General features: G+C 39.7%; 1 protein-coding gene and 1 long non-coding RNA gene across 7 annotated transcripts in view; one reads left to right on the top strand and one right to left on the bottom strand.

Moving 5' to 3' along the window:
• Window positions 1-892: 892 nt before the first annotated feature.
• The window catches only part of plekhg4 (pleckstrin homology domain containing, family G (with RhoGef domain) member 4), a 103,409-nt gene continuing 87,500 nt past the window's right edge, over window positions 893-16,801 (bottom strand). For 4 of the 6 annotated variants that reach the window (XM_073859017.1, XM_073859022.1, XM_073859021.1 and 1 more), the window contains exons 14-24: window positions 10,683-11,611; window positions 8,078-8,323; window positions 7,317-7,410; window positions 6,996-7,220; window positions 6,750-6,920; window positions 6,487-6,667; window positions 5,001-5,117; window positions 3,931-4,179; window positions 3,401-3,597; window positions 1,228-1,286; window positions 893-1,088 (exon numbers count right to left, since the gene is read on the bottom strand). In XM_073859017.1, coding sequence (XP_073715118.1) covers window positions 1,248-1,286; window positions 3,401-3,597; window positions 3,931-4,179; window positions 5,001-5,117; window positions 6,487-6,667; window positions 6,750-6,920; window positions 6,996-7,220; window positions 7,317-7,410; window positions 8,078-8,323; window positions 10,683-11,611 — 2,448 coding nt within the window. In that variant the 3' untranslated portion in view covers window positions 893-1,088; window positions 1,228-1,247. The remainder of the gene's footprint in view (window positions 1,089-1,227; window positions 1,287-3,400; window positions 3,598-3,930; window positions 4,180-5,000; window positions 5,118-6,486; window positions 6,668-6,749; window positions 6,921-6,995; window positions 7,221-7,316; window positions 7,411-8,077; window positions 8,324-10,682; window positions 11,612-16,801) is intronic. The other 2 variants (XM_073859020.1, XM_073859019.1) reach the window with 2 other exon arrangements.
• On the top strand, window positions 14,553-16,511 carry LOC129431810 (uncharacterized). The gene is made up of 3 exons (XR_012359959.1): window positions 14,553-14,850; window positions 15,401-15,522; window positions 15,681-16,511. It is a non-coding gene; the product is annotated as an uncharacterized lncRNA (long non-coding RNA).

Genomic DNA, 16,801 nt, shown 5'->3' with positions numbered 1-16,801 from the left:
TCACAATTTTTACCGTTTGGTCTGCATGATCAGTTTTATGGCAGAAGAATAATAAAAATCTTGGCAATTACAATAGGGTAGTGCTTGAACCCCTAAAAAAAAAATCTAAATTCCATTTTCAGTACAAATCAATCCATTTTTATTACTTATGTGGGAACTTGTTAGGATGAAAAAAAGAAACACATGAGTACACATTCATGCTCCAACTTAAAGTGGAACTTGTAGGATATTTGTATGGGGTTTTTTGTTGTGTTATTGGTGACAAAGAATGGCACTTTAGTGTTCCTTTATACATGTAAAACTTAGCAAAGTCCAGTACTTCCTAAACGTTATGTCCTCAAAGCACCAATGGTGCAAATATTTACAAAAAAAATCTACATTTTGTTTTACCCATTAATGTAAATAACAGAACTGAAATAAAAAACATCTCTCCAAACAGGAAGCAGCAGAACCCAGCACCTACTGTAGGAGTAGCAATGTACGTAGGGCTGAGCTGACCCAAGGTCAGTCTTAGGATAGTCAATGCTCTGAGGACTCCAGACTCTGTTCTGATTCTGGATCAGGACAGGGTCATAAGCCAGAGAGGCACAGAACTCCACTGCATATTAACACTAAACTGAACCAACTGACCACAGGTCAGATTTTATGGAAATACTAAATAGAAGAACACAGATATTCTACAGCACCGCTTTGCAAATGCTTTAAACATAACTTTAGTGAAATGATTAGAAATTTAACAATCAAGGCCTATCGTTTCAAAATCAATCTGCAGCACCGTGGGCAACAAAAACAGTGGGAACTGCTTAACTAAAACGTATAATGTACATTACTACAGTAATTATTTACAGTTAATAATACAGCAAAGAACACTACTGCTCTAAACATCGGAAAATAAGATAAATACAAGAATATTTATTCAGCTTTATAGATCATCTTTAAATTTATATAAAAGCTTAATTAAACTAAAAAGTGGCTTAAGAAAGAAACAGTGCTATTTTGAGCAACTCAACAGGAACAATAAATAGTAGCTCTGTATTCCTCTTCTGCGTGGTAACGTGGTCGTCTCATTCTCAGGCAAGATATTAAACCTATATGGAACATGAAGATATGAGAATCACGTTACATTACATACAAGCATCCTGGAATAAACAAGCATGACCAATGTATTTCATATGGTGAGATTAGTGTATTATTGATGTGATGTCATGAAGCAAAAGCCAAACTTACTGCAGCAGTGGTTACTGAGCTCACACTATAGTAGAGGGACCTATCACATGAGCACCTCCCTGTGACAAGAAGGAGAGGGGTGCAGGGGGGTTACATTACAGGGTAAAGTGAAAGTTCGGTGTGATCCATGTGGGTTAGTGCTAGCATAAGCATTGTGTTATAAAATATTTTGAGACACACTGACCAGCCAAGTGTTGGGTGTAGGCCAGGGGTGGGCATCGAGGGCCACAGTCCTGCAGAGTTTAGCTTCAACCATAATCGAACACACCTGAATGACATTTCCAAACAGTCCTGAAGACTTCCATTAGATTTTTAAGCTGTGTTTGATTAGGGTTGGAGCTAAACTCTGCAGGGCTGTGGCCCTCAGGACCAGGAGTTGCCCACCCCTGGTGTAGGCAGTGCATGTATGTATTTGTAGCAGCTAGGTGGTTGAGGCTGAATTAGATTTCAGTCTGCAATGATGCACTCTCACATTTAGGGTGGCCATTCATGCCAGTTTCGCCGGACACGTCCCGGGCGTGTTTTCGGGTTCGTTCTCCGGAGGTCGCGTTGCTGGACCGCATATTCCAACGAGGTTTATTATTTCGGGTTTAATTTTATAAAATCAACCGTTACATTTAAAGGTAAGAATGAAACTACAATGATTGTATGTCTTAAAAGAAATAAATCTTAATTTTCTAATGTATTTTAACTGAAATGTGAGAACCTCGATGGCGTATGCGCGCGACTTCCAGAGAACGAACCCGAAAACATGTTCAGGACGTGTCCGGCGGAACTGGCACGAATGGCCACCCTACTCACATTAGGCCTTATGTAAGGGATAATGTATAGGCAGCAGTTATTGCAGAAAAAGCCCAGACAGTGTATCACACACGTACACTCTTAGAAAGAATTTACAGATCTTTGTGCGTTAAGCTTTTAACACATTATGTGTAATTTTAACACATTATGTGTCATTTTGTGTTGATTTTTGTTAAAATATAACACAAGTTGTGTTAAAATGTGTTTTTTCAATAATAACACAGAGATGTGTTGGTTCTGGGACAACGCATTTAGTGTTTAATATGCTGTTTTTAACACATTCGTTCTAAGAGTGTAGGGGCTTATTTCGCGATAAAAAACGGCTGCCTATACATTATCCCACTTATTACATGGCTATTTACCTCATAAGTAAGATAAGGAACATAAAATATTGATTTAAAATGCTATTAGTTTTGAGCGTGTCGTGACTGGCCAATCAGAATTAAGCATTTAGTGAGTTGTTTAATAAATTTATTTAGTTAAACAATTTGGCTCCTTTTTTCTTTTGGTTGAAAAAAACAAACAAAAATCTAGTATTAACTACTATTAAAAGAATGACATTAAAGGAAAACACCACCGTTTTTCAACATTTTACTATGTTCTTACCTTAACTTAGACGAATTAATACATACCTGTCTTTTTTCAATGCGTGCACTTCATCTTTGTACAGCGCATTGTGAATGTGTTAGCATTTAGCCTAGCCCCATTCATTCCTTAGGATCCAAACAGGGATGAATTTAGAAGCCACCAAACACTTCCATGTTTTCCCTATTTGAATACATGAGTGGTTACACGAGCAAGTATGGTGGCACAAAGTAAAACGTGACGATTTTTTTAAGCGGATAAAAATAAGAACTATATTGTGTGGCGGAAGAGCACCTAGTTTGCAGCCCTTCGACCTCTGGCGCAGTAACATCAAAACTTCCTTTTGTGCCATCATACTTACTCCCGTAACTACTGATGTAACAGTTTTTAAATAGGGAAAACAATAAAGTGTTTGGTGGCTTCTAAATTCATCCCCGCCTGGATCCCAAGAAACGAATGGGGCTAGGCCAAATGCCAACACATTCACGACGCGCTGCACAAAGATGAAGTGCACGCACTGAAAAAAGATAGGTATGCATCAATCTGTCCAAGTTGAGATAAGAACAAAATATTAAAAAACAGTGGTGTTTTCCTTTAACTATACTCAAATAATGATATTAAGTACAACAGCAGCACCATTGGCTTGTATGGTACTCTATTGTTCACTTAAAAGGAGGATGAGGTCAATTATTTGGTACAGACATGTTTATTGTGGTTTATTTCAGGGTTACGTACAGGCCAGGCAATAAGCGACACATTTTCAGATCTACACACATGTAATACTAACCGCTGAGATGTACTGGCTGTTGAAGCAGGGTTTCTCCTGTGTGGGAGAGGTGATGGAGGAATAGCAGGAGGAGTCACATGGCGAGCTGGGCTCCTCTGACAGAGCCTCCGGCAGGTGACTGGACACACATCCACTGTCCGAGCCACTCGAGCCGCTGCCAGACAGACAGTGAGACGACGAACCCGAGCTCTCTGTAGCTAGAGACGAATACAAAGACAATTCAAAACCTTAACATCAGGTGTGCTTTCGCATCTGTACAGGCATAACCACATAAAGCAAAGAAACCACAAATAAATCTCTCTCAGATATATCCGTTACATCTGACTTCTAAAAATACTCTCAGTCAGCACAAACACACTTATGTTACTGTAACTTGCTACATGTCCATTAAAGTTGTTGAAAAGAATGACATGGGACTTAAAAGCACCCCTACACTTCTTTAAATCTTTAATGTTTTATATATTTGGCTTTAACAGTTGGTCTTCCCCCCATTTCCATCCCTGATTACTAATAAAACTTTGTGCACATACTCATAGATGGCTGACTGCTAGTCTCATGCTCCAGTTCATCCTCTTCGATGCAGGGGCTGATGAGTGGTCTCTCTCCTGCTAACAGGCTTTGGCTGTTGTACATGTGAAGATTCAACGGCCCCAGCAATGTGGAAGAAGACGGGCCACCGGCCACTGGGGTCCCACTAACAGGAGTGTTTACCGCAGCCCGTTTGAATGGATTTGAGTGGTCAAATAGAGAGACAGCAATGGAGGCTCGCGTTCTAGCCCCTGTGAAAGAGAAAATGGAGTGATGCTGGTACAATTGCACAATCATATTTAAGACAAAGCTTATTATAGGTTGTACAAATTAAGCTGAAGTGTATCAAATATGATGTTAACATCTTTTTCCTGTCCCAGCTTAATATGTTACAAAAAGGTTTAATTCCTGAAACATGTAAACCCTGTGGCACAAAACATTGCTCTGTGTGTTTGAGTGGCCTGACCAGACAGCAGGATCGGCTCGTGACTGCTCATTCGAGGAGCGCAAATTCAAAATATGTGTTCGGAAAGTCATGTGTGTTGCTCATGTTTTCAAAATATGTGTTTGTTGCATCATGTGAACCATGTGCATCACGTGTTTTGTCAGAATAAGTTTCTGCTGCACACGCGTCAAAACTGTTTACTCTGATTACACATGAGATTGTGCAAGTATCTGGTAAACGAGAGCGTCTTTTTTATCATAAACTCTTTAGACGCGTCTGCAGCAGGCACTTATTTTGACAAAACACGTAATGCACATAGGATCACTCGACGCACAGAACACATATTTTGAAATTACAAACCACACACATGACGGCCTATATACATGTTGTGATCAACTTCACATCGAGCACCCTCGGAAAAAGAAGTCATCGGCCACCACTGCCAGTCAGTATCAGCAACACTGTTGTAACCAATAGCATGAACACTGACCAGTGGCAGACAGGTGCATTGTTTGGTTTGGTTAATTTTGCTTAATAACAACAGAGAACTTTGTAAGCTAAGGTCAACATATCAACCAGTTCGAAGTTATTGGGATTAAAAGATCAAGTGTTAGTAAACAGGCTCACCTCTGCCTTTCATAATGTAATCAATGGCTCTGTCATTGATAGCAGCATCACTGGGTTTAATGTCCAGGAAGGGTTTATTTCCCACCCCCATTGAGACCATCTCTTGCATTCGAATTTCTGCATGCACACACACATATACAAACAAAGCATTAGTGTTTCCATTATCACCACATAGCCTACACACACACAAACACACACACACACACACACATAAAGGCTGAAGTATAGTCTATTTTTTGCACGTACGTGAGGGTCAGCGTTAAAATGTGCGTGATGCAGTTTTCATCAACATAAGAGTGGGTGCGTACTGTTTGGTACATTTGGTTGCAATGCTTATGCATCAAACGTCTGTGTACACGTATGATTCAAATAAACTATACTTTGCAAGGCTGTGCGTTTAACCGTGCACATACATTCACGTACATGTAAAAAAACTGACTATATTCCAGGCTTAAGATGTGGATTAGAATGAGTGTAAATCTGATTTCTTTACACTGACAGTAAATATGCAAACACATTGATTTAGGAAACAATGTATCTAATTTGCATTCTTCTCTCATGCTTAGAGTCATGCCAAACTGTAGAAATAAAATAGTGATGTAAATATTTTCTATCAGCATCAGACTCCGACAGATAAAATGTTCTTTATGTTAAAGAAAAATGTTTTTCAATATTTTACTATGTTCTTACCTCAACTAAGAGGAATTAATACATACTTATCTTTTTATAATGCATGCACTTAATCTTTGTACAGCGCATCGTGAATGTGTTAGCATTTAGCCTAACCCCATTCATTCCTTAGGATCCAAACAGGGATGAATTTAGAAGCCACCAAACACTTCCATGTTTTCTCCATTTAAAGACATGAGTAGTTACACGAGTAAGTATGGTGGCACAAAATAAAACGTGGTGATTTTTTAAGCGGATAAAAAATGAGAACAATATTGTATGGCAGAAGAGCACTTAGTTTGCAGCACTTTGACCTCTGGCGCAGCAAATATTAATGTAAGTATAAGTGAGAGGGGGAGGAGTCAGGAGTGATGATGTTACTGCGTGCCAAGGTCAAAGTGCTGCAAACTAAGTGCTCTTCCGCCACACAATATAGTTCTTAAAAAATTGCCACGTTTTATTTTGTGCCACCATACCTACTCATGTAACAGTCTTTAAATAGGGAAAACATGCAAGTGTTTAGTGGCTTCTAAATTCATCCCTGTTTGGATCCTAAGGAATGAATGGGGCTAGGCTAAATGCTAACACAGTCACAACGCGCTGTATAAAGTTTAAGTCCACTCATTAAAAAAACATGGGTATGTATTAATTTATCTAAGTTGAGATAAGAACATAGTAAAATATTGAAAAACTGTGCTGTTTTCCTTTAAATCAGCATTTTCTGTTTTCAGCTCTCTTATTCAGTATTTCCACATTATAGTGTGCTAAACAAAACAAATCCAAATAAACTCACACAACCATTTCAGTTCTTTCTCACCTTTATTTCGTGTGGCCTGTTGCCACAATATCCGTGCGATGTCTGAAGTCCAGGCGTGTTTGATGTCACCAGTGCCGGCCTGGAGAATATAGGCCTGGTTCTTTGATGTTCTCCTACGGAACCAGATCTCAAACCTCAGGGCATTATCACCCGACGTCTCTGTCATACCCACATCTGCTGTCTACAGAGAGTATAAAGAGGCACAATCAAACAACATATAACAATCACTGTTGCACATTTAGTGCTATAACAAACACACGTACCTTAAAAGAATGTTTGTATATGTAAACATCCAGACCACCCTCTATCCGTTTGGGTTTGCTAAACAACACTAGGTCTTCAAACAGAAACACGTGTCTTTGGCACTTCTTTCTGCCGTACCAAATCGTGAACTCATCTTGACGAACCAATTGGCCCTGTTCCTTCAGATTCACCTGAGAGCACAGACAATGTATCATTATCTGTACATGTAAACACAATCATGTTTATTCGCGTATTTGCACACTTACGTCACAGTCTCTGATGGCATCCATGGCAAGCAGATCGTTGCCGTGGCGAAGCTGAAATTTGACCATTTCTGTGGCGGCACGTAGGCATGCTAGCTCCTGCTCCTGGACCTCGCTCACTTCTTTGATCAGGTCTTTGAGCAGCAGGGCGTACTTACTCATGCGCTGGATGGGCTTCAGCAGGTATGACGCCAGGTCCATCTTATCTCCCAATTCTAGCTGCTTATGCTGAAAAGAAAGAAACTTAATGAGATATATCTACACCGAGTAGTCTTTCATGTACGATGTTCTCTGGTCTGCAGTAAGTATTGTCCAGCTGCTCACCCTGAAGAAGCTGTTTCCATGGCTGGCCAGAAGCGCATCTGACTTTGGCTTGTTTTTGCTGTACAAGGCATATAGGCTGAACTGGTCTTGATGTAGGTTCATATGGAAAAAAGGACAAAAGCAATATGTCAGGGTTAACAACCACCTTTCCATTTTAATGTACTGGAGCAAAACAACCCTTGTTGTTCCGGAAATGGAGGAAGGGAACATTTTGCCAAATAATTTCCAGGTGTGCTTTTGTTTGGAAAGACCTAATGGATTTGTAATGTGTTTAGGTTCATATGGAGTGTGCCATAATTTCATTGCATGTACTGTTATGCCAAGAATATGTCAAATGTGATTTGCTCTTAGTTCATGCACTGCTGTAGGTCAAACAATGTGTCTTTCCCTCTCCTTCCTGTGAATCACTGCTTTTGAAAGTGTCATAAAGTTAGGAGCTTCATGCGAGCCGGCACTGTAAATTTACCACAACTATTGAGGAACTAAATGAGATGCAGACTGATACTCATTAAAGACATCAGAGCTCTGCTTGACTCACATGCACACAGCAAGTAAAAGAGAGAACAAAGACATTGCTCACACTGTCAGTCCAAATCTAATTTGGATTAAAAACATGAAATCGGATATGCACAAAAATTGGATTTGAAGTTTATATTTGAAATCCCAAAGAAATGAAAATGTTATAGACAATTATATTAGTTATAAGAATCTAATTTATTTTTAAAGGTAAAGAAGGTAAAGAATAAAAGTCTCTTACATGTCGCAGGAAGCAGTGGCTGACGCGCAGTGGGTGGTTACAGCAGCTCTCCAGCTCTTTAAGGAAATACTGGCTGTGGAAATCAACCAGCTTCTCCAGGTTCCCGAAAATGACGCTGCGCTTTCCACGCAAGTCCTGCGGCAGGTCGGCGCGCTCCATCTCAGGGAAATAGTTGTCAATGATGTACCGCAGAGAACGCACATATTCCCGCTCTGTTGTAACCATCTCGTCCACAATGTGACGAAGTTTACTGAGGGGCAGAGATGGACACAAGTGTTAACATATCTTGATTAGCTACACTTAATTAAATGAAGCTATAAGGACAAAGAGAAAGGTTTTCTAAAAAACATTGTTAATTAAAACTGCATAGGATATATATATATGTCTGAATGTAGAAAGGCTACATTATTAAAACGCCATAACTACTGTATGTAAGGATTTTATATGTTGTGTAAAGTAGTGGTCCATCAGTGTTAGCTAGGGGACCCCCCCATAATCTTCTGACATAATTCGAACACTGGGGTTAATACTATAGTCCAGAAAGACTGTAGCACTGAAGAGGTACCTTATCTTATTAAGAAGAGGATTGGCTACACAATAAGTCTGGGGTCTTTGACTACTCTTCTTCGGGGGCCAGATTTTAAAATTGTAAATATAATGCGGGCCAAACTTTTACCCCTATTTTTACCTTTCATATATTTTTTACTTTTATCTTTAGTTTAACATTGCAAGAGCCAAATGTTAATAGGCTTTATGCCCAGCTGCACTACTTCCTGAACTTCAGCCAGCTCCTTGTTTCCTTTCTGCCATTATTGGACAAACTGATTAATCCAGGTGTGCCTGACCTCAGTAGCCACAACAACAATAATCAGACACACCTGGATTAATCAGTTTGTCCAATAATGGCAGACAGGAAACAAGGAGCTGGCTGAAGTTCAGGAAGTACTGCAGCAGGGCATAAAGCCTATTGTTATGAACAACTATAAACATTGCCCATTGCACAAAGAAGTGCAAGTGTAAAAGATCAACACATGTAGAGCTCAGTCTTAAACTTCTTTTGTTTATAACTGTTTAACATACATAAATTGTTACATTTTAAGTATCCACAACATACAACCAGTCTTCTCCTAATGACTAAAATTGCACTTCATGTTTTCATTTTTTATTATTTTAAAGATATATAGGCTAAACCGCATTTCCATTGTACACTACATCAGGACATGACTGTCAGGAGTTCGCCCCCTAGTGGCAGCCTTAAAGAAATTTCAGTTTAATCGTAAATCTGTGTCATGGGAAAGAAGCTTTAGAGCCTTTAATCTACGAATATATTTATACTTCATAATTGACTTACCAGTAATCAATTGTTTTTAACTTAAGTGTTACTGATAAAAGGATTAATAATCTTCACCTTGTGTTTGATTAGAACACACTAAAATGAATCACTTCTGGTTGGCGTGTCACATGGGGTGTAGTTGCACAAAAATAAAAAAATGTAATGCATCCAAAGCTCGAATTGGACCGGATATTTACGCACCCACAAATGGTTGGCATCCCACGCAGCCCCTTTACGACTCTCTTTCTGTTTTATCGGCCGTCATGTGCCATGTACAGTGAAAAGGTAAAAGTAACCATGCTGATTTTAAATCAGACGAAGATGACCGGTGGGCCGGATAAAGATGATTGAGGGCCGCATTTGGCCCGCGGGTGGCCAGTTGACTAGATACATGCATGTGTTAATAAATACATACTTTATATTTTTAGATGGTTGTTATATGACATTTATATTCACAATTTAAATTAGGTCTGCTGTCTCAGGACACAAACTACAGTAACTTCTGTCAGAACGTTGAGAGATTTTATGTATGATGTTTAGAAAAAAACTTTCTGTACCTCTAAAGCCACTACCTCATCTCTTGTCAAGTTAAATAATAGTAAGTTGAAATGACTTGTAAATCTGAGTTGATTTAACCCCCAAAATTTTTTTTTACGGTGCAGTGGAGAAGCTCCCACCTGGGAAAGTAATCTGTATCTCAGGCGCTTTCCCAGGGGGTTAAAGGGTGACCAGAAGGTCCCACAGCTGGAAAAAGAATCCATTGAGATTTTTAAGATTATGGGCTTTGTGATTGCCTACTGTAATATAAGAGATAATCATACTATCCCCTTATAACTTCTTCATGCACACGTGAGGCTGTTCAACACATGGCAGGGTATATGATATAAAATCCAGTCCATGTGCATTTATTTTAACTTTGGCTTTCTTGCATGTGCCTATTTTAAGCATTCAACTGTCGAACATGTCAGTATTCATTTATATTCTCCTGTGAGACAGGCTAAATATTTATGTTTCTGTGTGTCTTGGCAGCTCCATTGCTCATATTGTTACAACAGCAAGTGAGTAATGCATTACTGCCAAACTGTATGTGTGTGTGTGTGCTCTGTTACACACCATTCATACGGCGGTGGTTATATAAAATCTTGTTTAATGCTAAAGCATGCTTCAGTAAGCTGATCTCATGGCCTGTATTCAGCAGACCTCCATGGCTGACTGTGCTAATGTTATAACAGGTGAGTGTGCAATAATGCTTGCACGTGTGCTCTGTTTGACCTACCTGCCCTTGCTGCGCGGTTCTAGAGCGGGACTCCCACTGCGTTGTGAATCGAAGGAAGACCACCCGTGCATGGGCGGCAGCCGCGGACTGTACGGCCGATCGATCACCTCAGTGCTGCTCACCTCTAGACCCTTAATAAACACACCCGTGTTCCCTCTTCGTGCAGGTTCGCTCAGAGTTCGTTGACAGGTCCCGTAACGCGATACACTTTCGCTACCGCCCGTATCAAAGCTTTGAGTCTTCCGCAGAACCCTGCGATTTGATTCCATAGAAGAAATGCTTGGGCTCGTGGAAGATGAGGAAGATGATGCTTGCCCTTCCGGTTGTGGACGTTGAGGAGCCTCATCTGTAGAGACACTGCGCGTCAACCTGTTGGATCTGATGGGGGTACTGTGGGGTATTCTGTGCTCCGTGCTATAGGGGCTTCCCGTGGGAGTTTGGAAAGAGTCACAGGTGTCCAGGCGAATGCCTGAAGGGCTGCCGGGTGTTGAGGATGAGCTTGAATGAGAGGAAAGTCTTTCTCGGCCCCAGCCTACACCGAATGCTTTACGACACGAGAAGGAGATGCTACTGCTACGCTCTTGACCTTTGGCACTAATCTGTGAGTTCCGCCTGGAAGAAGCTCCGCTCGCTGGTCTTGAGTCACTCTCACGGCGAGAACGAAGGGCTATCTCCAGCTTTTTCTCAAACATCTGCTTGGTCTCCTGACACTTGGACCAGGCGAACTTCCACTGCTTGAGTCCCTGCTCGCTCCTCAGCTCCCCGGCAAGGTCCTTCATCTCCTGGAACCGAGAGTCTGGAATTGGAGGATGCTGACTGTGATAGGTCTCCAAACATGTGATCACGTTCTGGCACTTCTCAGTCATGCCACAGTCTTCCATACTAACACATGCCAGATGACGCATGCCCTCTAGTGCCCATTCATATGCCTGAGAGAGAGAGAATGAAACTGAATTAGACAATGATATAATAGGACAGAGGGTGCCTACAGTGAGAAAAATATGTGGGAAAGACATGAAAACAACACTTTCTGTGTGGTAAAACGTCAGCTTTGTAGAGAATAAAGGCAATACATCACAATACGGCCTTTTAATACATCTGAGTAGGAACAAGAGACTCTTTATGAAAAAAACTATGAGTGCAGTGTGAATAAAAGAGGAAAGAGCAGATAAATAAAGAAAGGGAATAAGGAAAGGATAGAGAGATTGAGAACCTCCCAGCATCTCTTTCATGTAAAATAAAGAAGTTTTTTACCAGGAACTGGGAGGTCTGGGTAAGAAGGCTTTAACATGCAGCATAACAGCAGGAGAACCTCAGAGTTCCAGCTATGTGTGACAACACACTCCCACAAAAACAAATAGCAACTGTTTTACCAATCATCTTACCATTTAGGAGAAAATCTGATGGCTCTTTCTCAAAATTTAAGATTTCATTACTTCTATATTTTAACGATTTCTCAATAATATTCAAACAGGTAGGAAGTTTTTATGTATGCTCATCATGAGGATGTAAGAGTTTAAATGAGTCCGGAAAATGAGTAGTCAAACCTCAAAACTCACACTTAAATTCAATTTAAATGTGCTTTATTGGCATGACAAAAACTTTAAATTGGTAACTGCGCTTTCACACCGCCACCGGGAAGAGTGTCAAAGTGGACAGAAGTCATTCATTTTCAATGAGAGACAGGGGTGAGCTCTGTCGAGCAGTAGCGCATCATGTACGTTGTGTGTGTCGAAGCCAGTTGAAATCAGCACAACTTTATGGTAATGAGCTATGACGTGGTGTGGGGCAACCAAACGGAAGACGTAAACATTCGGCGGCAACCAATCGGGAGGTGGAAACCTCCGCTTGAGAGGATGCATTCGAGTGTCAGAGCGTCCACTACACCTTTTCTATAGCATTGTTGGTAGGGCAGCCAGAGCTTTTATTGATTTACTCGCCGGTGGTGGTGTGAAAGCACAGTTATTGTACGTTCACACCGCTGCAGACTTGAGCTTCCAAAGTTACCGGAAGTCATTAATTTACGTAAAAAAAAGCGTCAAATCCATCAGCGTCGCGTTTTGAGCGACCATAGCGTCAATCAGAAAGTTGAAAGAAGCTCAACTTTATAGTTATGAGCTATGATGCGGTTCAGCGTCAAGCAGCGGCAAAACGCCAGCAACCTGAATATATATCTGAATATAGCCTAGACATTCTTCACTAGCCAGGGCTCCAGACTAACTTTTTCACTAGCAGCACAGTGGCCCCCAACTGAAAATTTTAGGGGCACAACCAGATAATTTAGGGGCACATACCGTAAATCAACATGCTAACCAAATATTCAGAGTTCTACTAAGTAATACATTGTATTACTAATAAATACTTTGATGATAGATGCAGAAAGTACAATGTGCTGTTTTAAATTCAGTGTCACATCACAAAAAAGGTCAAATTTACTGGTCGCACATGTGCGACTGGATGTAAAATTTAGTGACACACTCTCAAATTTTGGTGGTAAAATGCCACCATTTGGTGGTAGTCTGGAGCCCTGCTAGCTGATTCAGGAGCAACATACGATGTAAACTTTCATTCCTACCAAAACATTAGTTCTGAGAAAACAGACTTCAGAGAGGCCAAAGCTTCAACAAGCTTCCCTGTACTTTTTGACAAGCGTCCTTGACCGGTTGGCTTGACTTCTTTGGAAGCTCAAGTCTGCGGCAGTGTGAACTTACAGTGATACCAACGCATTTGCATCTGGTTTGCGCACAAATCTGGGCTTTGCGAAAAGTCCAAAATAAGTACTGCCCTCCAAAGGCTAAGTGCAGTATCTACGCAAACACTGAAACTGAGAAAAATGGCTTTAAAGTTTTTTACACCAGCCAGTCAAACATGTTACTGCAATTTTGGCACACACGTTTTTCTGAAATGGGACAAAATTGAACCAGGAGACTTTGTCACAAGACACAACAGATCTCACAAAGCCCATTTCAACCCCTAACTCAATTTTGACCAAATGCGTAGTTACTGCGCTTTGGCTTTGTAGGGCAGAGTATATGCTGTAGAATTAAAAGTGAAATAGTAAGGGGCTGGACACACCAAAGGATTTACGGCCGTGGCCGGCGCATGTTTTCAATTGATTCCAATGGAAACTCTGTGTTTTTCAAATAAGCAAGCAGCTAGCGAGTTTTTTCCGCGCTGAAACCCGCCGCTTGGGTTTTTTTTGCGCTCAGCGCTGAGCGCAGAGAGTTCAAAAATATTCAACTTTGAGTAAAAAGCTCTGCTCGTCATGTCAGTTCTTACACGGCCATCCAATTACAGTGGAGGAGGGGCGGGACATTACCACAGCAACCAACCGGCTCACAGCTGAAGTATCACAGCTACCAAAGCGTTCGGCTGATAAACAGCTGGCATTTGGCGTCCTCAAGGCATTTTCAGCCGCGTTTAAAAGTTTTGGTGTGCACAACCCCAAAGTTATATAAAAAAAGCTTAACACACAAGTTAAATAACAGAATAAAGAAGTAATATATATGAACTGTCTACATATAATATATATGAACTGTCTACACACTGTAAACCCGAATGCTCAAAGTAATTAATTCTATTTAGTACTGTTAACTTAAATCATTACAATTAGTTCAAATTAATTAACCTTGTTGAGTATTTAGAACTTTCAGATATTTATGAGTTTGTACAAATTAAACTTTTTAAGTTAGATGAATGCATGTTGTTTTTAATTTGCACTAACTGTCTCTTTAATGTACTCCAACTTAAAATCCCTCAGTTTAGAGATTTTGCGTCTGACGTCATCGGTGTTCACGTAAGCTGCTCGCGTTGAGTTCTTCTCCTCAAGATGACGGATCGGTCGCTTCATGGGGTGCTGTAAGTATCACCTCAATGTATCAATTCTAAAGGCCATTATGTTTACTTTTCATGTACATAATTGTGTTTAACAGTTAGATGTGATGTAGATATAATATTTTTAGATGCGTTGTCACATTGTTGCTGTCTTTTGTGAGTAATGGCATATTTGGCTAGGGAATTTAGTGACTGCAGTACTGGAAGATTCCAGTAGGGGGCGTTGACAGGTGACTAGGGTCAAGCACGCGTTCCTTTAGTATCATAGAGCAATACACTGATCGAGGGAAACTCAGCGTGTTTCTTTGTCTGTATACCTGTTCCCTTATTGCAGGTAAAACCCCTAGAAAACCTATTATTTATTGCTTTAATGCTTCAGTGACTGTTGTGGGAATTATTATGAGTTTGTTTTATGCACTTTATTAGTTAAAAAGTAGCTAAACTGTGTTTAATGAAAAGTAGGTCACGCGTGGCGCACGTCAACCCCCCTCAATGTGACGATAACTTAAGCGTGGTCAAAATGATTGTTTCTAATGATGTGTATATTAAGGTTATGGCAATGCAAGTTTTATATGTATTGATCAGGGTTTTTAAGTTTGTGTTTATACTATTAGTCGATGTGTTAAATGACTGGTCTAAAAGTAATAAACAGTGGTTAATGTGAATCGTTGTGCACATGGCAGTTTAAGTGATTAACTCAATATCACGCAATGAGATGTAAATGAGACATATATGTATACTATTAATATGCATTATATTGCATTTGTCAATGTATGTGTTTTAATGAGAGAGAATTGTTGCGTTTGCTACCTGTTTATTTTTAGATCCTGCTTGCTATTACTGTTTGAATCATAGTGTTTAACCATGTAAATGTTTCTTTTCAGATTTCAAATAAGATGATAGACTGGGAGTGCAGGGTGTAAAAAGATTCATCGTTCAAGACTCCACCTCCTCAGACACCACAGACTAGAACATAGACACTGCTCAAAAATAAGTCCACTTCCTTGTATGTATCATGATTGCCCCTGCATGTTTCACACATTCGGTGAACTCAAAAGTCACCTGTGTAGAAGCCATGTAACGGATAATTCCTAATAAGTGATGTACTAAATTCTGGCAGCATCATTTTCATGTTCTTAATCTTTTTTGTTTCTGATTTTTTAGCTTGAAGATTCTGAAGTGCACATTGAGAAGGAGCCACTGGAGCAATATACGGTTGTGCGTTACAGCTCTAATGCCCAAATGCATAGTGACCCAGTGAATGTCTCTGTTGTTCTTGAGGATGAATTGGTCCACTCCCCACCCACAACCAACTTCCAGAGGCCTTTCTTGTCCTGTTTGGATTCCAGTATGCTTTTCACATACAATATCCAAAATGACTTGCAAAAACATTTGTATTTGTGCAAAAAACTTTTGCTTGGCCTGGAAGGTGGGAAACTGTCTCCTCGCCTGCAAACATTAAAGAACGAGTTGATGTGAAGCATAACTTGTACTACCTCAGCACACACAAAAGACAAAAAGAGTTACTTAAATGTTATCTAACTGATGTTACTTTGATTTTTTACTTATATCTTCTTAGTTCTTATTGACAAGTTATTGTATTAACAAACGGTTCAGTTTAAGAAATTGTCATGTTTAATGCAACTGTGTGGTGTTAATATATAAAGTTGGCTGTTAAGCATTACTTGCTCATTTCTCATTTTATAAAATGCTGTTAAACAGTTTGAGCCTGTTAAAAGGTATGTTGTGTTGCTAAGAGAATTAAATTTTTGACTGAAAAATATTAAATGCTATTAAACAGTTATGTTACCTTGAACCCATTAAAAGGGTAACTTTACTTTTGTGGGTTGCTAAACAGACTTTAATTTTTGACTGCAGATTGTATCACATTTGTAAATTTAAGAGAGATGTTTAATGCAACTGTCTCATGCTAGTTTAAATGTATGAAATGTGCTGTGGAGCAATCCTTTTGTGAAATAAATTGCCAAAATTTTATTACATATGTCATGTCTTTCTGTGAAATTGCTGAAGCATTTTGATAAAGATTTTAGAAGTTGATTTAACCTGATATAGAAAATAAATAATTTGCTTAGCAAGAACTCAAATAGAAAAGTATAGTAAATGACACATATGATTTGCAAGAACTAAAAAAACACAAGTTTAGTAAATTAAATGTTAGAGTTGCAAGAACTCAAAATATAACTGTGAAGTAATTAAAATGTTTGATATGCAAAAACTCAAAATATAACTGTGTAGTAATTAAATTGTTTGATATGCAAAAGCTC

This window comes from Misgurnus anguillicaudatus, chromosome 21 (assembly GCF_027580225.2).
Source record: "Misgurnus anguillicaudatus chromosome 21, ASM2758022v2, whole genome shotgun sequence".
NCBI lineage: Eukaryota > Metazoa > Chordata > Actinopteri > Cypriniformes > Cobitidae > Misgurnus > Misgurnus anguillicaudatus.
The sequence above is the reverse complement of the archived record's forward strand: the minus strand, read 5'-3'. Positions and strand labels throughout refer to the sequence as shown.